This window comes from Centroberyx gerrardi, chromosome 18, assembly GCF_048128805.1.
Source record: "Centroberyx gerrardi isolate f3 chromosome 18, fCenGer3.hap1.cur.20231027, whole genome shotgun sequence".
NCBI classification, from domain to species: Eukaryota; Metazoa; Chordata; class Actinopteri; order Beryciformes; family Berycidae; genus Centroberyx; species Centroberyx gerrardi.
The window spans coordinates 4,631,851-4,654,237 of NC_136014.1; the positions used below are offsets into that span (position 1 = coordinate 4,631,851).

At 41.8% G+C, this 22,387-nt stretch overlaps 1 protein-coding gene across 1 annotated transcript in view; it reads left to right on the forward strand.

Annotated features, from left to right (window-relative positions):
* trim67 (tripartite motif containing 67) overlaps positions 1 to 18,029 on the forward strand; it is a 40,014-nt gene extending 21,985 nt beyond the window's left edge. Inside the window, exons 4-12 of the mRNA XM_071906845.1 lie at positions 3,602 to 3,712; positions 5,820 to 5,973; positions 8,545 to 8,628; positions 10,288 to 10,451; positions 10,914 to 11,052; positions 13,275 to 13,399; positions 14,786 to 14,964; positions 16,749 to 16,911; positions 17,982 to 18,029. Of these exons, the coding sequence (XP_071762946.1) occupies positions 3,602 to 3,712; positions 5,820 to 5,973; positions 8,545 to 8,628; positions 10,288 to 10,451; positions 10,914 to 11,052; positions 13,275 to 13,399; positions 14,786 to 14,964; positions 16,749 to 16,911; positions 17,982 to 18,029 (1,167 nt within the window). The remainder of the gene's footprint in view (positions 1 to 3,601; positions 3,713 to 5,819; positions 5,974 to 8,544; positions 8,629 to 10,287; positions 10,452 to 10,913; positions 11,053 to 13,274; positions 13,400 to 14,785; positions 14,965 to 16,748; positions 16,912 to 17,981) is intronic.
* The last annotated feature ends 4,358 nt before the right edge of the window (positions 18,030 to 22,387 follow it).

The following is a 22,387-nucleotide window of genomic DNA, read 5'->3' on the forward strand; positions in this document are numbered from 1 at the left end:
AAGTAGACACTTTCTGCCTACTTACTGATACTGTAAGTAGGTTATACAAAATCTTTCGAAGAATAATTTCCAAATACGGTTTGATCCAACTCTGATATACAATATACAGTATTTTATTTTTATCATTTTCATTTCTTGTTGAGGTTAACTTAACTGAGATTAGAAATAGAAGGATTGGAAGTCTCTCTGGATATTGCCAAACGGATGGGACTTTGGAGCAGATTACAGAGAGTTTCCAGTGGGAGATTTGGTACAATTTTTATCATACTGTGATTTTCATCACCATATGGCCAAAGTTTGTTCTCTAAGAGTATTTAGATGGACCCTCATAGGTACAATCCACCATATTCATTTCAAATATGCCTCCCACAGTTTAATCTGCTAAAATGAAAGATGTTTTTTCCCCCAATTTATAAAAGACAAAAGAAAACCGAAGCCCAGTAACCTGAGAGCCTGGCCCCAGAACCGATATGTGCGAGCCAACGTAGCCGGTGAGTTCTGGCATCTGCTGCGTCAGGCATCCACCGATGATTACAGCTTTCAAGAAATTAAAGATTTGACTTGTAGTGTACCGCATGAACTTCCAAAATCCTGATCTGGTGCACTGAAATATCCCTTTAGCGTTTTATAGTATTCTTTATTGAGGAGTATCTAATAATAGAAGGAAGTAAACTTTGTGTTACTGTGAAAATGTTTAATAACTTTAACCGTGAATCTTCACACTTTAGCTGCAAAGTTTCACACAATCCCCATAATACAGAAACAACTATACGCCATCGCCATAAATGCTGGGGCTGGAAACAATTTGTGCTTATTTTTGGACTCCATTTCATTTAAAAGTGCCAGTGTAACACAGTGCCATAGTCAGAGTAGGCAAAGAGTTTCTAGACTGACTTCATGTTAACTGACTGTGGACTGAAATCCCACTCCCACTTTTTTTTCCCAGAAGCACTTACAAGCCTTTTAATCTGTTTTCGCAGTTTCAGTTCTGACCAGACATAAAAATCCAAAAGTCACGAGAGTGTCTCCACACCAGGAAAGGCAGATGTTTCTATCATTTACCAAAGCCAGAGGTTAATCCCTTAAAAGCGACACATTTTGGTTTCCTCTTTCTAACTCTCTCACAGCCTGTAATACTCAGTGTGTTTGTCTGTGTGTTTCTGTGTTGGTACTGTATGCAGCTTGGTTGTCAGTTAATTTCATGCATTTGTGCATGATTGTACAATGGCAGGGCTTCGCAATGCATTTTGTACCAACATATGTCGTGCTTTTAGTTTCCACAATCATCATGGAATTATGATTGGCTGTGTACCTCACACACACACACAAACACAAACTACAGTCTATGTAGTTATAGCCATAATCCACCGGCTGCTGGATTAATGTTCACTTTTCTCTAATTGGTTGGGAGGAGTGTGTGTATGTCTGTGATTGAGATTAGGATTCAACTGATATGGATTTTTAAAGGCCGATACCAATACAATACCAATATTTTTTGCATCAAAGCTGCCAAAATTTGTGCTGAAAACTACCAAAATCGACAGTATCAGCCATATATAATGGTCTAACCCTAACTGAGATGATTGAGTTCTTCTCTACAGGGCCAGAGTGTGAAGGGAGAGGCAGAGGTAGTGTGTGTATCACATTGTCAATTATGTGTGGGAATTCAAATCTGGGCTCGCATAAACATCTTTCAATGTGCACACCCTCGAATTCATTTCAAATGCATGTGGAACATAATAAAAGTCCTCCAACCAGCCCCGCAGGAGCGTGGGACCGGGTTCAGAGTGAGTCCCAGTGGGAAGGGAGTCGCTGGGCGGAAATTGAAATAAACCCGAGATTTGCTCAGGCTTCACGCCTCCCACTTCATGCTGTTTACACAGGAGATAAGAGCCCAGTTTTGTCAACCTGACTTGAGAAAGCAGTTTTTGTTTCCTTCGGTAAATAATTCGAGCGTCAGTGTGTGTGTGAGTGTGTGTGTGAGTGTTTACCTTTGCTGTGGGCGAAGTCCAGCTGTAGGATGGTCTTGAGATGAGCCACTTGAGCTGCAGAAACACACAAATCCTAAACCTAATCCTAATTCTAACCTCCACACTAAACCCTCACATGTACACAATAAAATACAGACAATATAATAGATAAAAAGACACAATAATAATAGACGTTTACAAAAACAAAACATGACTTTGCAACTAAAATAACAAAATAATAAATAAATAAATAAATAAATAAATAAATACATACATACATACATACATACATATATAAACAAATGAACAAATAAACAAATAAACAGACAAAAATAAATACAAAATAAATAAAAGAAAAAAAACAAAAAAAAAACAAAACCAAACAATCTGGACAGAGCTTCAGTTGATTTTCCACAGCCTCCATATTTCAGTTTAGACAGCAGTTGACAGGTGAATAATTAAGTGTGATCTAATTTACCATCAAATCAGCGAGAGGGCTAATTACCAAGACTCCGACTAATTAAGCCTCTGATTCGTTTAGAAGGCCATTGGTTAACGGAATAATTAATTTAGCCAGATTCATTAACCTCACAGGGTGTTGTCTGTCTTATTTCTCACTTAACCTTTGTAAAGTTGTTGTATTTGTCATTTACATGTATATATATATAAATATATCAGTTGTACTTTGAGCAGATAATTAAAGATCGCTGCTCAGTGGAAGTCTGGAGCAGGTATTGTTTAGCTGGTAAACAAAAGGCTAATAAGATGGTGACAGTTCGCTGAGTTTCAATTAGCCTCGAATGAATGGCTCTGACACCTGTCCAAATCTCATTTCCCCCATGCCTCCATCCAACAGATAGCATGTGGTGTGTGTGTGTGTGTGTGTGTGTGTGTGTGTGTGTGTGTGTGGAAGACAGACAGAGAGAGAGAGAGAGAGAGAGAGGGAGCTACATTGGTTTATTTAACTTGTCTGGTTGTGTGTTCTGCCCTCACATTGATCTTTCTCTCCGCATCCCCTCCCATCGCTTTCCATCACATCACATCTGGATTCCCACTGGTCATGGAATTCCTGGAATATCATGGAATTGTGAGAGGTTGTTTTCCAAACGGGAAAGTCAGGGAACATCAGGGAGATGGGTCACTTTACAGGAATGTAGCAGAATGTATGATGTAACTTGTTTCACACATTTATTGCATTACATGGAATGAAATGGATGGAATTAGATGGAAACCAGACATTTTCATCCCGTTTGCCTTTGTCTGTCTGTCCAATTCAAAGTAAATTAATTGGCATGTCTGTCAACTACATGAACAATACCGCCTAAGGGGGTTGCAAAATTTGATAATACATATTGATCATGAGGAATAGTTTGATTCACCAGAAACTATCCTAGTTAGAGAATGTATAAGAATGACTATTGTAATCCTAGGTTTCACTCTCACAATTCAATACTAAATCAACAACAAATATCTTCTCATATGGGTTCAGGAGACTAAATCTGAATCAATGGGGGTCTGTAGTTTAATGCGGGTCTTTGGGGGTCCAAGACATGAAAGCGTTTGAGAAGCCCCGTCTAGACTACTCATTTTGTTCTAATTAACAGTTATTTGTATGCCTCTCTGTGTGTCAGGTGGTGCGTGACCAGATAACCCACTGTACCATGAAGCTGCGCCAGACCACCGGCATGATGGAGTACTGTCTGGAGGTCATCAAAGAGAACGACCCCAGCGGATTCCTCCAGGTATCTGACTGTCTGCGTGTATGTGTGTGTGTGTATGATATGTACGCTTACTATTAATTTCACTGGGTGCAAATATTACAGGAGGAAGTGACATTGTTTTGGCGAAGGAAAGAGAAATCTGATTTTAAAGTGTATATCGATGATGCATTTTAATGTCACATCTAGACACAATCCAGATACAAGCCGCATGTTAATGGCTTTTACTCTAATTACCCTATATTTCTCATGTGAAGATTTAGTGAAGGTTACTCTATTGAGAACAAAAGTCAGTTTAAGACAGTTTATTACAATATTCCATGAGAAGTTCTACCATTTTGTAAGAATAGGTACCACATATTTTTTTCAAATGGTGTCAGACCCATATTTTATCCATTTAATTAGCTATTTTGCAGTGAGTTTCCACATATTCCTCTGCTTGTACCCATGGAAAGCTACACACTTTTGAAACTGTGGATTATCAGCTTCCATTTGACACACAGCACTTTATTCAAGCATTGAAAATGAGCAAGTTATGATTTAAATATCTGGGATCGCATACAGGGGGCATGATACAGTACGGGGTCTTAAATAAAATGAAAAAATCAAAAAAATCAAACGGAACTTTTCTGAAGTATTTACAACCCAAAATGTAAATGTGGCAGTTGAAACGGAAGGGGATGCGGAGAATTTAGCTCCTTTGAGCCTAAGAGGAGAAATAAGCTTTCCGGGGCGCCTCTGATGTTTCTAGAGCCAGCGCAGTTGGAAATGCTGCACAGTCAATGGAGGCAACCTTTACCACTGACATGTGCGAATAACAAGCTAGCACACACACACACACACACACACACACATATTCCCATCCATGCACACCAGCACAGCATGTGGCCAATTTGCTGTTACTAACTTTGGAGCTAATCTATTTTTAATTGACCCGACATGTTTGGCTATCGGCAGGCTCAGATGATCAATAGTGGATCAATACGTATTGATCTGTACATGTTTAGGTCAAACAGAGAGAGGTCAAATGTGATATGTGCACCCGCTGAGAAGACAAGAAACAAGAAACTGGAAGAAATGGCAAAAGAAGTAGAAATGTATTATATTCTCATTAGAGAGAGAGTGGCTTTGTCTTCCGGATTCAAAAGAAAGTAAAAAAAAAAAAAGAACAAACGGGCAAAAAAAAAGGCTTTTTCTACTCCACCACAAGTTCCCAGCTCTTTAGATTCACTCAGCTCATATCATGTTTCTGTTGATGTCAATGGAAAGCGGATGAGATGATTCTCGCGTCTCTGTCTGGGCTCTGGGAGAGAGAGAGAGAGTCTGAGAGAGAAAGGTGAGAGGGAGAGATGAAATACAGATCAAAGAAGCTCCTGAGGGACACACGCACACGCACGCACACACACACACACACACACACACACACACACACACTCCTGCTCTTCCATTCTGAATATTCCATCTGAATATTTTATGATATATTGATTACGTGATTCTTTACGGTTGCCAACACCTAAATCCTACCTAAAGGCTATTAAGGAATCAAAGGTACATTTTACATCTGTAAATTCAGCCTAATTTGAACTAGTGGAGTGCTCTCCATTTGCATGCTCAAGGATACATTTTCAAATCCTGGCCCTTGTTTCCCCTTGGAAAGGCAAAGATAGCAATCAAATTTTTTGCAGCGACTGTAGTTGAATCTAATGCATTCACTTAGCTTTTTTATTTTCCCGGGGCGTTGCAGCTCTTGCCAGCAGACGAAGGGTCTAATTCCTCTCCTTAAATATTTGAACTGCGCTAATGTGTGCCTCATTTCACTTGTCAGGCACAATGTAATGAAGCCAGGCTAATGGAACAGATCCAGGAACAGACACACTACTCTGTATGCGAGGGGAGTAGCGGAGCCTAGCGAGCGTATTTGAATATAGATATTGACCGCAGCTGCTCCCATTTCCCTTGTGTGTGTGTGTGTGTGTGTGTGTGTGAGAGAGAGAGTTTTCCTGCCTCTCTACATATGTATGTCTTTCCCTGTGTGTATGGTCCCTCTCTGTGTGCGTTGAACTTGCCCTACATGTGTATGTGTGTGTGTTTTCCCGCCTGCGTGTGCGTGCGTGTGCGTGCGTGTGTGTAGATCTCGGACGCCCTGATCAAGCGGGTGACATCGTCTCAGGACCAGTGGGTGAAAGGGGCCCTGGAGCCGAAGGTGGGCCCCGAGTTCGACCTTACCCTCAACACCGACTCCCTGCTCCAGACCATCCTGCAGCTGGACTTCACCCAGAGCAAAGGTAAACACCCACGCACACACATTTGCACATGTACACACACATACCCTCACACGAATGCAAATGCTAAGAAAAATATCCTTTATTGGCATTTTTCATCATCAATAAACAGCGTTTTGTCGTAGCCACAGCTGCCTATTGAGGCTTCTTTCACTTGTGTTACAGTATAAGAAGCTATTTTATTATTCATTGGTCGATTCTACCCAGCAACCAGTTAGCATGCATGAGTAAACAATGCCTCCATTGTATGTATATTCATTCCACTGTAGTCCCTGAGATTACCCAGATGTATTGTTAATGTACACTAAATATGTAAGATGGTAATTAGCATTTTGCACGTCTTATTTCCATACCGCTCTACTGAGGCAGAAAAGATATTGCTGTTTCCTTTACAGATATGGATTCAGGCTGATCACTTTGAGAAAAAAAAAACCCTAAAAAAAATATATAGATATTTATGTTCATCATTTTCAGCAATCAATCTATTTTACACTACTTTACATAGGCTATTTTGTTTGTTCAATGAATTGCAATGCAGTGTGATCTGCAATGCAAATGAAGAAACCAGCACAGGACCAGTTTACTGCGTTTATATTATAAACCCATTAAAAGCATAGATGCAGTACAATATAATGGTCAGACAATAATGACATTCATTTTAATAGCATGTCATTAACTCTACAGTTACCCCATGAAATATTCAACCCCGTATTTTTTGCACATTGCGTTTATTTTATCATGCTTTAATTATATTTATCGAGCACTCACAATGTGCTTATAACATGCTTATGATGCCTTATGAGCATCTCTTCAAGTAAAGTGTTACACGTTGAAGAAATTTTCCCCTTCAAGACCACAGAATCCATCAAAAGTGTGGACCTCAAGCACTCAGAAACAAACTCAAGACTGCAGTTAGATCTGATCCAGATCTGCAGGGCCGTAGCCCAGGTTGTGTTGTGCTGCAAGAAGGTTTCCTCTAATTTGAGCTCCAGTCAAGCAAATCCAAAAAAAAAAGCTCGGAGACTCAGAAGAAGGCAAGAGAGGCCTTTGATCGTCTTTACTTTGTTCTTTGAGGCTGGGACAAGCGGCGGTGACATGGAAACTCGCTGTACGTTTCTCCACCTTCACATCTCACTGAACATCCAGAACAAAGCGCCGGAGTTAAAAGATAGGCCACTCGTTTCTCATCTTTGAATTTAGACGTTGACATCCCGAGCAACGACACAGTGTAGGAGGTGCTGCGGCTCAGAAGTAGCCCGACTTTATTCTTCTTCATTAAAACTTCTCATTTGCCATCAAAGCCTGAATGTGTTCCTCTGGTTTGAATTTTTAAAAAGGTTTCATGAATTTCTATTGTATTATTTTCAGCTTATTCATGAAAATCGCAAAAGACAAATAACAACAACCTTATGCAATTGTTCTTAGGGCTTGAAAAAGAATTGTCTTTAATTCTTCTCTTGCTGAATTCCTTTTGTTAGATGAAACTTGTGGAACATTACAAAACAGCTAGAGATATGCTTTTATTCTGATGGTGATGATGGCTATTCTGATGCTGATGTTTTGGGCCTCTAAAGATAACCTTGATAGCCTCCAAGAATGTTTTATATATCTAGTTAGTGTAGCTTAACTTTCATTGTACACTCTTAGAAATCAGGGTTCCAGAAGAGTTCGGAGAGGGGTAAGGATCTGCCTTTGAAGAATCCTTTTTTGTTCAAAAGGTTCCTCAAGGGCTCTTTACTAGACAAATAGTTATATAAAGAACTATTTTATTTTTAAGAACCCTTTTTGGAAGAAGTAGTTGTTCAGGAATCCTTGGAGGGTGATCAGTAATCCAACAACAAGGCAATTGTTGAGGGACATACTGTATGTACCTTCTGACACTCTTGTGAATATCTACCACCAGCAAGCAAACAACCCCCTTCATCACCAATTGCAAGCGCAAATTGCTTCAGGTGTAACATTAGTCCACCAAGGCTGGTACCTTTGCACCCTCAAGCCCCTTTATAATTGCAGCGTTCTCTGATCTGACTTGAGATTTAGAGGATGGAAAACCCTCTCCTTTGCTTCCTGACTTGGTGACAATGCTGTGTCTTGCAGCAATGACATCCAGAATGGCTAAACTCTTTGTCTTTAATTACCTTTGTCTTAGGATCTCTTCTCTTCAGATCTTAGGATCTTAACGCTACAGTAATATGGGGGGGTTGGTATGCGAAGTCTTGGGTGCAATCTCGATTTGCATGATCTCACCTTCAAATAAATAACATGTGGGACGAGATTTACATGTAATTTACATATGTGTGATCCTGACACAAAGAGCACAAAGAGTCTTGCATTTTTGACCAGCGCTATCAGGCAGCTTTCCACTCGTTGCACACGGTTAGTGAATAGCGTAGCATTCTGATTTGGTCACTGCACAAACCTCTAGTGAATCTGAGTGTTTCCATCATGTTTCTAATGTATTCATTCATCCAAATTTCTCCTCTGGTCTCACTGGCGGTACCAGGTACCGTATGTGCCGTTTTCTTGTTCTTGTGCCCATGCATTAAAACACCTGATGCGACATCGTATTTCCAGATGTGCAGGAGACTCCATTATTGAAACAAATGCAGGCAGCAGGTGGTGAGGCTGAGATCGAGGCAGAGGGGGAGAGTCCGGGAGGTATTTCAGAGACACTACTTCTCACAATAAACCTCTGTTGTTCCCTCCTTAAATTTATTTAGTCACTCCTTCCTCTTCCCTTGGTCCTTGTAGCCCTCACGGCCATTCTGGTTGGAAACTCACTGGTTCAAACAGTCTCTGCCCTATGTGGTCTCTTTCCTTTGCATGGTTTACTCGATTTTCCAGCTCCTCTCCAATGAATGGTACCACCACACAATAGTGCCGCCTTCCAAATACCGTAACGCAAAGTTACCGAACATCTACCGAACTAAAGACGTTTGTAGCCTAAAGTACTTCTCTGTTTCTCACGCTAGCCTTTGCGCACAAATTTCTCAGATTGTTTAACTACTTTTTGTCTTGGCGATGTGCAGGAAACAAAGAGTACTTTGGCTACAAAGGTTGCGAGAAATACTGAATACCGCAGATCCATAAAGCCACATCCTCAACTCTGATCCTACCATTCAGTTCCCTCTTTAGGTTCTCTTGAATTCTTGTCCCTTAACTTCATCTCTCCACCTCCTTCCTGAAGCCCCCCCACGACTGCTGCCTTTCCTCTTTCTATCCAGTACTCTTGTCTGTCTTTTCACTAGAAAGATCAGATCATTGTCAACATGATGGGTTGTGCTCAATCTATGCTCAACAAAATCTCCCCCACTTTTTTGTGTTATGTGATGATTTTTGTCCTGTTTTTGTTGATTGTGTCTGTATTTCAGCTCCATTTGGAATGCAATTTTGTCCTATTTGTCTACCACGAGCACCACTAGGGTTCGACCGATAGATTGGCTTGTTGATGTATCAGGCCAATACTGGTATTTTATTAAAAATCAGATATGAGTAATTTAGTATTCTCCACCTCTGATATAATGGAGGTTCCTCCTTTTTGAACTAAACCAGCTTCTTGGGTGTCAGTCTGGCAGTGAAACCTGCCTCACCCTGCCTTAAGGAGCTGCGAACCAACCTGAAATAATGTCATTAGTTTGGCTTTCAGTGGAGAGTTTTAGTGTCCCATGATGGTCTAAAGACTTTTCCACCCTGACAAGAATACAAATCTGGTGGAAACACTGAATACTTTAAATTTTGGGGATTGTTTTTGGCAAGAAAATGGTCAAATATCGGGACAATACCGGCAGCTTCAACCCAAACGTATCCGTATCGGCCTTCAAAAACCCATATCGGTCTAACCCTATCCACCACTACTACTGCCACTACTAGTGTGGGTATAATATCCTCACTTGGCATAGCTTAAGCCTCCACTGATTCCCAGCTGTTGCCCTCCAAATGCACCCAGAGTTCTTTCACCTTTAAGGCTCTCCGCTCCTTTTTTATCTCCCGCTAGATCCACATAAAAAGCTCCTATTTATCTCCCTTTAGTCTGCTTAAAGACTGCCAGCCAGCTAACCACACTCCTCTGTGTTGTCTTTCTCTGGGCTCCATCTCTTCACGCCCATCCTCCCCTTCTCGATTCCTTTAATCTTTCTCTCTCGCTCTCCCCCTCCTTTCACTTTCGCTCTCTCCATCTCGACCTCGCTGTCTCTCTCCCCGGCCGCCTCTCTTAATCTCTCCCCCTCCGTATCTCCCTCTTTTTATCGTTCCATCCCCCGCCCGCCTCATTACAATCTTTACACCTCCTTCCATCCTTCCATCCATCTCTCCCCACAGTGGAGTCGGGGCCCTCGGTGCCGGCGGCTCCTCTCCTGCAGCTGGAGAAGTGCTGCACCAGGAACAACAGCGCCACCCTGGCCTGGAGGGTGACTGCGGCCCCCATCAGCCCCATCGAGGGCTACGTCCTGGAGCTGGATGACGGCAACGGAGGGCAGTACAGGGTCGGTGGCACACACACACACACACACACACACACACACACACACATACAGAGTCAGATTACATACCGCACATAAAACATACAAGGTTTGACACTAACATAACTGTAATCTAATCCTGTATGCGGTAAACTTCGTCATACGAGCTCTCCCACAGAGAAACACTGTAGCTCTCCCTATCCTTTTATTATTCATAATCCATATGCCGCTCAACTCTAACTAACGCCAGATGGTCCTGTGTGTGTGTGTGTGTGTGTTACATGCGTGTAGGGACATATATGTGTCGAGTCCTTGACCTGAATTGTCTTCGTTAATACTCCCTGCGTTTGTGCGTTTATATATGCTACTTATGTGTTTTAGTGGTGAATGTATTGGAGTGTAAGCACTTGACCTGCATTTGCCACGATGTTGCTTAAAAATGTATGTGTTTCTGTGTGTGTGTGTGTGTGTGTGTGTGTGTCCCAGGAGGTGTACGTGGGGAAGGAGACGGTGTGTACGGTGGACGGCCTCCATTTTAACAGCTCCTACAATGCCAGGGTGAAAGCCTACAACTCCCTCGGCGTGGGGCCGTACAGCAAGACCGTAGTGCTGAAGACCTCTGATGGTAGGTGTGTGTGTGTGTGTGTGAGAGAGAGAGAGAGAGGGAGAGAGAGAGAGAGAGAGAGAGAGCAGAGTATGAACATAAGAAGATGCCATTGTATTGTAGTCTATAGACGTTATAGAGCAGAAGCGGTGTGTGTGTGTGTGTGTGTGTGTGTGTGTGAGATCTGGCTTTGCCTCTAGCTTGCCAGATTGGTGCTCAGTGGCTTCAGCCAGAGAACACAGCGTCTGTCTTGCTTTGGATTCGCCTCTTTTGTCTTGACTTGCATAGATTTTGGGGATTGTTTTGGCTGTGATTAACTTTGTAAAAAAGTGTTTTATGCTGTAAATTAAATTGGAGTAAATAGCATTGAGAGACAAGAGGCTTGTTTGATAAAAGGAGGAGAATAAAAAGAAAATAAATTCCTGGAGACAGACATGGAGGAGTGATGGATGGGAGGGAGGGATGGAGGGGGGAACAGAGAAGAGAATGGATGAAAGGGGAAAGGAAAGGCAAGGAAATCAAAGGGAAGGAAGGGGAAGAAGGAGAGCAGGGGGAAAAGAAGAGAAGGGAATAGATGAGAGGAAAGGAAACAATAGGGAAGGAAAGGAAAGGAAAGGAAAGGAAGGGGGAGAAGGAGACCAGGGGGAGAAGAAGAGAAGAGAATAGATGAGAGGAGAGGAAACGAGGAAAGGAAAGGAAACGAAAGGAAAGGAAAGAGACAGAGGCGGAGAAAGGAGGAGGAGAGGAGACAGAAGGACAATCACAAAATCTTCCGTAACAGCGGATGAGGGCGGAGAGTTTACCCTAAACCCATAGACGTGCGCACGCACACACACACACACACACACACACACACCCTCTCTCTCTCTTTGCCAGCTACAATAACAATGGGCAGCAGAGTCTGTTTTCTGACTGATAACCGTTCATCCCTCCCGCCCTCTTTCTGTTTCTCTCTGTCTTCTTGCATCCTTTCTTCCTCCCTTCCTCTCACCCCTCCTCCCCCTCTTTCCTTGAGGATTGCAGTGCTTTGCAGTTACACAGAGAAAATAAATTATAGGATGTGACTCTTGTCAGCGCTAGGTTGCTCGGTGCAAATAAAAAAAAGCAAGCTACCAAAGCTGCAGCTGCAAAACAAACATTGCTTTTGACGTACACTTTTAGATATGGACATTGCGTGGTATATTTCATTGTGTGTGTGTGTGTGTAAATATTGCATGTGTCACCATCCATGCTGTGCACCATGTGGTTGTATCTAGCTGATGAAGCATTTCTATCCTTACATAGTAGATGTGCTGTTTCAGCCTCCAGCATGTGTGTGTGTGAGTGTGTGTGTGTGTGTGTGCACGTGCTATCACCATGTAACTGGATTCACTCACACAGTTATGACCCACCAGTTAGAAAGTTATAGAAAGGATCAATAGACATTATTTACAATATGGAAAGTAGATTATAGTGTCTATAATAAAAGCAAAAATAAAATGTGAATTAGGTGCATTTCCATCAGCTGGGTTGAAGAGAATAAATCAGCAACACAACACATTCATTAGAAGAATGGAAAGAGTCTTTGATTGATTAATAATGGGCAAGTTGTTCTTGTTCAGTGTCAGCTAATGTTGGTCATATTTCATGCTGTCAGAAGACGGAAACAAATAAATGTGCTTGGTGATATTCTAATGCAACAACTAATGGACATTTAACCATGAATGGAGACTTATAGATGGGGGAGATAGCAGCCAGGATGTTTCTGGAGGTTGTGGTGGATGGATATTTTACAGATGATTCAGAATAGTGATTTTTTCAACTGTTGTACAATTAGATTGAACAGTGACTTTGTTGGGACGATCATGCCAAGCCTATGTCATTATTTATCTGACAAATGTGTTTCCATCGCTATTTATTGCAGGATTTCTTGATTGACCAAAAAACGTTTACACTTCAAAAGTAAAAAAAAACAATGCTTTGCTATATTGAGGAAAGTATTCAGTTGATGTTTGCTGTTTCTCTTCACCTTTTCTAATTCGATACATCATAATTTGCCTAAAGGTAATTGGATGGAAACCCAGCACAGTGACTGCATGGGTTTGAATCCCAGCACAGAATTCCAGCTCACACTTTTCCATCTCACCTAATGATTCTCTGTCCAAAATAAATAATAAAATGATAAATCTGGATTATCTGAAAGTAGAATAGAATATTGGCAGCCGGCTAGAACATCATGATTGACTGTTGTTTCCTTCCTCCAGTGGCCTGGTTCACCTTTGACCCCACCTCTGCCCACCGAGACATTGTTCTGACCAATGAGAACCAGACGGTCAGCTGTAACAGCTACGATGACCGCGTGGTGCTGGGGACCGCCGCTTTCTCAAAGGTAAACACAAAAACAAATGTGTGTTTGCGTGTGTGCGTTTGTGTGTGTTTTCCAAGTTTTCCAGTTTATGATGAACTCAAGATAATTCAGTAAAGGAACCTCTGAAAACAAAGGTTTTACACCATTTGTAGCTTGTAGTTTTGTCGTCAGATTTATAGTTTTCTGGATTTGCCTTTTCACCTCCACTCCATTTCAACAATACACAATTACATACAGCAATATACAACACAACATGAATTTGCAAGAATATCAAATCTGAGGTGTGATTTTTTTTTTTTAAAGAATCAGGCATTTTAGACTCAAAACTGCCACTCATTTTATTGTAAACTACAGTTTTATGGCCTTTTCTTTATTGTGCTGTTTCTCTCCTGCCTTATTCATATCCCTGCAATTGTAGGCCTTGTTTAAACATTTAAAATAAAGGTAACAAACAGGATTTGCTCCTAATGTCAACGGCTGAAGTGACTGTAGACAGCAGGCCTGCATCTGCATCTACTGGGGGCATAACAGGTTCCCAAGCTTTAGCACCTGTCCCCATTTTTCATGACTCAAAATATGATCCCAGACCTGAAAGAATTCCCCTGTATTATCATGTAAATTTGCTATCATCAATTCAAAGGAAGCATGACATTAATCCACTCAGTATAAACAGGCTTGGTTTGACTCTTAATTTTAGCTCCACTAATGAAACTTGATAACATCAGACTGAACTAGATATTTCTGGTGGTAATAAAGATTTATCACAATAGAGGGGATTCAGGTAAAGATTTTTCTAATCACGCTCCTAGTTTTACAGTAATTTCTCTACAGAAGGGGTGAATGGAACGGCAGTCCCACAACGCATGAAAGACCTCATTTATACCTGGTATTAAAATGCCATCTGCATCCGGATATGCTATTTGGATAATGAACAATCTGATAACGGCCTTGCATTTACATGGTATTTATATGCGTTCTCACACTCTGTGCCACCCACCCGCGTTGATGATGTTTCTATCCACGTTGATGATGTTTCTACCTACGTTGATGATGTTTCTACCCACATTGTTTCTATCCACATTGATGTTTCTATCCACGTTGATGATGTTTCTACCTACGTTGATGATGTTTCTATCCACAGTCATTGATGACGTTTCTATCATGTGGACAGATACTTTCTCACTCACATGATCACACTGTAGAGTTTGCATTCCCACCTGGCTTACTCTGGCAGATCCTATCACATTCCCATTGCAATGTAGTGCATTTACACCTTGCATTTACATGTGTTTTTCCTCATCCAGATATCCAGATACAGATTTGTATTTTAATACCAGGTGTAAAAAATGTGAATGTAGGCCCTTGTTAATTTGGGCCTCTCTCGTGTGTCTCTCTCTTGAACCTCAGGGCATCCACTACTGGGAGGTCAGCATCGATCGCTATGACAACCACCCGGACCCGGCATTCGGCGTGGCGAGGATCAACACCATGAAAGACATGATGCTGGGGAAGGACGACAAGGCCTGGGCCATGTATGTGGACAACAACCGCTCCTGGTTCATGCACAACAACTCCCACACCAACCGGTAGGTAACACACACATACATTCATGCCGATGCAAAGAAGCATGTATGTACGCTAGGGTTCGACTTATATGTGTTTTTGAAGGCCTTGGATTGAAGCTGCCAATAGCTAATATTTTGTGATGATTTTTAATAAAAGGCCAATATCGGCCCTATATGTCGATATAACCCTAGTACACGCACACACGTACATGCACACACACACACACACACACACACACACACACACACACACACACAGTCTCATTTGAGACTCATTTCCTTTGTGCGTCACTTGAAATAGTTCAGGAACAGCATTCGTATGTCAAAGGGCACAGCAAGCACTCTTCAGGAGACAGAGACTTTGTATGGCGGTACTCTTCATTCTCTCTCATCATTATGTCTTCGGCGTTAGATCTCACACTGCAAAGGCATACACACACCCACACACACACACACACACACAGCATAATGACACGTACAGAGGGTGACAGAGGGACCCCCGGGGCTCATACACTACCAAACTAACAAACTCACCAGGGAGCAGTAGAAGCTGCAGAAGACATCAAAACATCTCTCCCCGGCATCTCTCTCAATGTCACATTGCGGCAGGAGAAGCTATCAAACTCTCATTAAACATTTATTCACAAGAAAATGTCTATTCTTCACAGAAAAGGAGCCTACTCTCTACAGGAATACGCAAAACATCTTGCTTTTTTCTCCACCTCAGCCCATCAGAATACAGATTTATTCCCAGTCACTCGTTGTGCCATTTGGTTTCATGTAGGTAATCATCCCATGTTTGTGTTTCATGTTGTTGTTTACCTCCATCTCTCTCAGATATGATAACGGAGCCATCCCTGTCTCTCTCATTCAGCTCAGTCCTAAAACAGGTATTGTGTGTTTGTGCACATAGGATAGAGAAATGTGCCATTTAAACATGCCGTTTGCATGTTTAAATGTTTAAATCCGGTCGTAGCTTCTGTGCAAAAATAGGGATTTTAATAACAGTCAAATTTTTCTGTTGTCCTGCACCCCGTCAAGGCTGGTGTGCGTTGATGCGTGTGGTGTGATTTCCCTAACTAGCTTCCTGAGGACTAGATGCAAGGTAGGCTTGCAAACACAAATGGGAGAACAATACTTCTCAAACTGAGATGTTTAAAAAGCAAAATCACTGATCATGAGAAAACTTGAAAACGTTTTACACTTTTTCACCTGAGCACATGACACTTTTGTTGTCACTTGTATAATAAATGGAAACTTTGCATTTAGACATTTTGGTTTGCAAAGTTTTTTCTTCCATTTGTGAGCGTGAGTTCCATTTGCATTTCGTCTTCCCTGGATATTGGGCTGACATGTTTTTACAGTACAATAGGTGTAAATTTAGCATCCCTGGACCACTTCTAAACTCATAAAGATGGCGGTCTCCTGGTTTTTTGATATTTTTTTTCCACACACATCCCATTGTGTTGTCAGTGTCGGCATCCATTCTCATCAGTTTGGACAGATGCAGAGGCTGAGCAAAAGCTGCACGTGTATTGCACAGTGGGTTGGATAAAATGCTGCAATCTTTCTGCAACTGGTCCACTGACAACGGGACTTCATATTCATTTTAAAATCTCACTCTCAATTTTACTTTCATCTGAGGGTTACTCAAAACCTCCTTTGCACTCAAAACCTGCTTCAATCTAGAGGTTTCCTGTGGTCTGGATGCCGTACAATAGACCCTGTCTCTCTCTCACTGTCAATATAGTGGACCACAAACTGACCTTCTTCATGCCTCTGTGTGTGTGTGTGTGTGTGCGTAGGGCTGAGGGAGGCATCACTAAGGGCTCGACGGTGGGCGTCCTGCTGGATCTGACCAAACACACTCTGACCTTCTACATCAACAAGGAGCAGCATGGACCGACCGCCTTCGAGAACCTGGACGGGGTCTTCATGCCCGCAGTCAGCCTCAACAGAAACGTACAGGTACCAAATCCATTTTGTTATTATTTCTGACCAAAAGCACTTGACAAGTCGTATTTATGACTTCCGAACTTGGAGGTAGGCGTTTAGGAATTTAGGGGGAGCACTTGAAGGCAGCATCAATCCCCTCCCATTGCTTAGCAATGACTTCACACCATAACTCAAGAAAGTATTTGTTGGAAGTCAATTAAGTTTCTATGACCAGAGAAAAGATCTTCCAGAGCCAGTAATGTACAAGTGTTATCATTACAACACCTCTTTGCACCACTGCTGACAATCAGTTAGCTCAAGCAGCCATTGAGAACCAGCATGCCGATGTGGTTTTGATGCAAAGAGCACATTATCTCTCCGTCTCTCTAAAGCTGGGGACACACCACACGACTTTTAGGGCTATTATAACTGACTTTCAAGATTGGAGCGAGTCGTACAGTTGATCCAGTGAGGACCATGACCATTTGTTCAAACATGTTTGATTTTTGTTACTTGAATCAAGTCTTGATGTCCTCCTGTAGTGTGTTGGTCAGCGAATCAAATCTGAACAGAAATCAGCAATAGCCAATGAAAGTTGAGCACCAAAGAATGAAACAAATAAAGAAATATAGAATGACAAATGCTCAATCTCCATGATTGTGCATTTGTTTTGTGTTGCAGCAGCACGACAGTTTGTGTTTTCAAAAGATTGTGGGATTGTATGGTATTAGAACTTGTTTAATGAGAATCCAACTGGTCTTCAAGTGCGTGTTCCCTAAATCCAGTTGATTGTCAAGTATGTGTTCCCTAAATCCAACTCGTTGTCAAGTGTGTGTTCCCTAAATCCAGTTGATTGTCAAGTGTGTGTTCCCTAAATCCAACTGATCGTCAAGTGTGTGTTCTCTAAATCCAGTTGATCGTCAAGTATGTGTTCTCTAAATCCAACTGGTCGTTAAGTGTGTGTGACTCTGCAGCGCAAGACGAAAAAATCTGCAAAAGCCAGTGGTTAAGTGTCTGATGTCCAATCTTTTCACCGTCTGTTCAGTTGTGTAGTGTGTCCTCAGCCTAAGTGATCTCATCTGTGCTCTGTTTGTCCACTGCAGGTCACCTTACTGACGGGCCTGGAGGTGCCAAAGAATATTAAGCAGTAGGAGCCCCTTCCTCCCTCTGAAGGTGCCCTGGATGCACACCAACAATGTCATATGGAGCCTCGCTTCACTCCCTAGATGGACCCGATCCAATAATGTCAGATGGGATCCCACTTCACCCCTCTCCCAGCCTCCTCAAGGTGCCCTTGGTCTTGGATACCCTTCAATGCGAAACCACGCTTGATCATTTGGGACGAAGGACGGATCGTTTTTAGCAGTAAATCTCAATACGGAGCTTAATCTTGCAAGAGATCTAGGCTGTACATGCCATGATTGAAGCTTAAGATGTAGATGTTACTTCAGAAGTGAATGCTATTGGTCTTGCTGTGGATTGCCAGAATTCGTTCACATCCCAAGGCCTTACTGCTCTTGCCCTGTGACCTCCAGGATGGACACATCCCAAAAGAAAAAGGACCACCCTTCTCGCAGGTCTATGTTACTAGTCCAGCTGGTACCATTCCAATACCGTCAACAAGGAGGGCAGTACGGCCTAACCTTCCCTCCTCCCTCCTCTCCGATGCGCCTCCAGGCTTGCCGTCAAACTAATCCGCCCTCAAACTCGGACGGAATCCACAGCGAAGACTCCCACACTGTGTGCTGTGAAATGATATTCTGCTAGAAAATCACGTTTGCTTTTCATTTTACTGTAGGTAGATTATTTTTTACTATTTATCAATCGGATTTCAGTAGGTAGCATCAGAAAATAGCTGCAACAAGGTGCTTTGAGGAAGTGAAAAAAACAAGGGAGGAATGATTCAGCGATGGTTATTCTTATTCTGCTACTCTCTCAGGTGTGTTTACAGCTAAAAGGGTAAAACAAGATGAAGACAGTGTTCTGTGGAAGCAAAGTGGTGCCGTGGGTCGTTTCACCCATGAAATATGAAACAAGATAAACTAGACCATAAAACTGTCCCAGCTGTGACTCCACACAGCACTGTCTTCTCTTGGTTTTTCCTTCGAGGTTTATAGAGAAAACAACTTCCCGCCCCCGGGTAGGAATCTCACAGCCATTTTAGGTCAACCGAGCTCCCCTCATGATCAAATCTCTATCTCATGCAAAGTGACAAAAAGATTGTTTGGGGCTGCTGTCAAAGTTTACACAGGCTTACCATATGAGAGCAAGCTGGGAGGGCTAGGGTTTCATTCCATTTCATTTCTGAATAACATATTAGACAAATCTACTGAGCCTGGGAGTGACCGCCCTGCAGGGAAAAAAAAAATGGCGGTAGGAAGCATTAAAGTGGTAATCTGTGAGATCCTCATTCTTTTTATTCTACTGCCGTCTTTGGTGCTCAGCGCTCATTGCTGTGGTGTTTCTGCACCGCACTTGCCAGAGATCACCTGTCAATCAAACAGTGTGGGCGGACCTTGGATTTTCTGTTGATGAAGTTTGACTTTCTCTCAGTCTGTGGCTATCGCTGCTCATGCTAACTACCCAGTTCTCCTTATGTTGATTAAATAAAAAAGAAATAAATCAAAGCAGTCAACTAAATCTCACTTTAAAAAACTGGGGGCAGATTTTATTAAATTGTGGGCACTTGTTAATTTTGGTCACACAAATGATGAAACTGTGAATTAAATTACATGCAAACGATTTGTACACACACTCAAATCAATCAAAATGAGGGAACGAGGTCTTTCTCATTTGCATGCAGTAGCATCTCCTGCCCTCGATTCGGTAAATCACAGCCTCGACATAGACCCTTTTTTTTTTCCCGCCGCCACTCCCAGCCTCGGTACAGACTGTCTCACTAAGAAATGTATTCACCTTGAGAGTTGAATGTTAAAAGACGCTGAAAGGAAATGGAATGGAACCCAACCTTATATTTTTGGGGTTTTATAAGAGTTGGATCACCAATATAGTTAGTATAATATATCAGAGAAGTAGAATGTCTCATGGTAATTTTATGGCAGACTCATTTCTCAGTCTCTCAGTAGACTCTCAGACTCTACCAGGCACCTTTAATCCCTCGTACTGAACGATCTCGCAAAGTCATGTCAGGTAAAGCCACATTATGAGTAAGCAGCCTTCACCAACACACTCCTCATCAGGGAATACGGCAGCCTGTAGAGGACATAAGCTTACAAACGTCAACCAGACCACTGTGACTAAGCATATAAGATACTAATAGTGTTTAACATTCCCATGTATATTTTATCAAGCCACTTATCTAAATACAGCAGAGAATGGACGCTTTTTTTATCAACGTAAACCTATTTAATCTTATCGTTTAACACATTGAATTTTATTACACTATTTAAATATTTCTATTCCCTATAAGGTGAAGGTGTGTGTGTGTGTGTGAGAGAGAAAAGCAGTTAGAAGTATAAACAGACCTGTCATACGAGAAGGTCGCGCGTGCATGATGTCGATCCACAAGCTGTAGATACTGATATGCGAGTTATGATTATGACGTGTGATATTAAGCATGGATTAAGCATCGAACAAGTTTACGAACTATCTGAAGCTGTATTGTAAATAGCGTGCTGTGCTGTCGTCCTTGCAATGAGTGATAGTGTCAAAAGTGAAAAGCCAACTGCTACCACAGCGCGCCCCCTGCTGTCTGAATGTGGGCTCAACAGGATAAATACATTTCATACCTACATACCTTTTTTTCCCCCCATCCACTATCTCGTGATATTCAAACATTTAATCAGGGCGTACAATGGCAGTCGTTTACATTTTAGTCATCACTTACATCTTACGTACCATGCTTATTCTTCTTCATTCTCAGTTCAATGTAAACTTTGATTGAATAGAAATCAAATAGCAAAGTATTTCTTTTTGGAATTTCCCTTTCCCCAAAACGATGACAGAGATATTGTGGATTTTGATGGCTTACGGTTTCTTATTTCAAGAGAATGAAGCAAATTCTGTATAGACTGTGTAAAACACTATGGTACGAGACTAAGGACATATGTTTAAATTTAGTTTTGTTCTACCTCTCTTGTTTTGGTTTCTATTTTGAAATTATGATTTGGCCTTTTTTAGGGGGATGAGGGACAGATTATGTATTTATATACATTTTTTTTGGAACGGTTTCAACAGAACTGTTACCTAGAATGTGAAACTGAATCTATATAATATACTGCAACAAGCCCCAGCTAGCTTTCCTCACCTAATGCTGCATTCATGTCATATGGGAATAACCGTCAGAACGACTTGATGGTTAAAAGCAAACAGCTTGTTTGAAACCGTCAATATGCCAAGATTGAAGTTTTCTGTAGACTTTGGTTGCTCCTTGCACACAGGAATTTAGTGATGATACGTTTCATTGCATTGTCCATAACCATAAACAAAGATATCCAGCAGGTAGTTGCGTCCTGCCATGGCATTTTAAGAGCTGTGATCGCAAAATGACTTGAAAATGATATCATTCCCTATACTTGACTACAGGTATTTTCTTAGAATTCAGGAAGTCAAAGAATTCGCGGTGCGTTCCCAAGTAGTACGTACTGCCTGAAAACTGACATGAACGGTACTTGTATCTACTGTCTTTCCCATACGGCATGAATGCAGCATTGGTGTAAAAGTCAGGATTTGAACCCATTTCTCACCGACCCAGAAACCAAACATCTAACTACCGGCCAAAAGGGAATTTCTGACAGCGCCCCCGCCCCCAGCTACCACCTAAGGGGAAACATTTCCATCTTGTACTGCTTTGTGGCTGCTCTGCTCTGTTCACCCTCCTCTGACCTGCTCCCACTACCTACACCAGAGGAGAAAGCCGCCCCAAGGCTGACACCGCTGTAACCAGGAATAGATTCGAGCCTGCAAGGAAAGAGAGACATCTATCACTTAACCACAGGGGAACCACCCCGGGCTGTCTGGATTATTTAGGCTGACATGTCCTCAGGCAGAGTTTCAATGCCGAAATGGCACAGAGAAAACCTTTGTTCACTTGAGAGAATATGTCAGTACCAAGGAACATACTGTAGATACTTGTTCCAATGCTTTTCAGGAAGCCAAGCGGTGCATCAGGTTAAACCGCGGGGTTACGACTTTTTCTTTGGCGTGAATCCGGAACAGACCGCCTCTGAGAATGCTCAGAGGCGACAATGCTCCTCAACACGGCCAACACAGACAATAATAGAATATATTCTTGATAGTGACTCCACATAGTAGTCACTCCTGTCTAGCTGTGACATGTCCCTTTCCCCCACACTTACCCACCCATGAATGTGAGATATCTTGACAATTTAAGTTATAAGCAGCGCTGGAAAACAAGCATTTCACTGCTTCCAGCTATTTGATTTAAAGATAGGATTGAATAATTTATTGGTAATTTATTTACTCACAAAGAATATGTAAATATATTTAATAAAATATTTTTGTTCAGTTTATTGCCCAATTTGTTCAT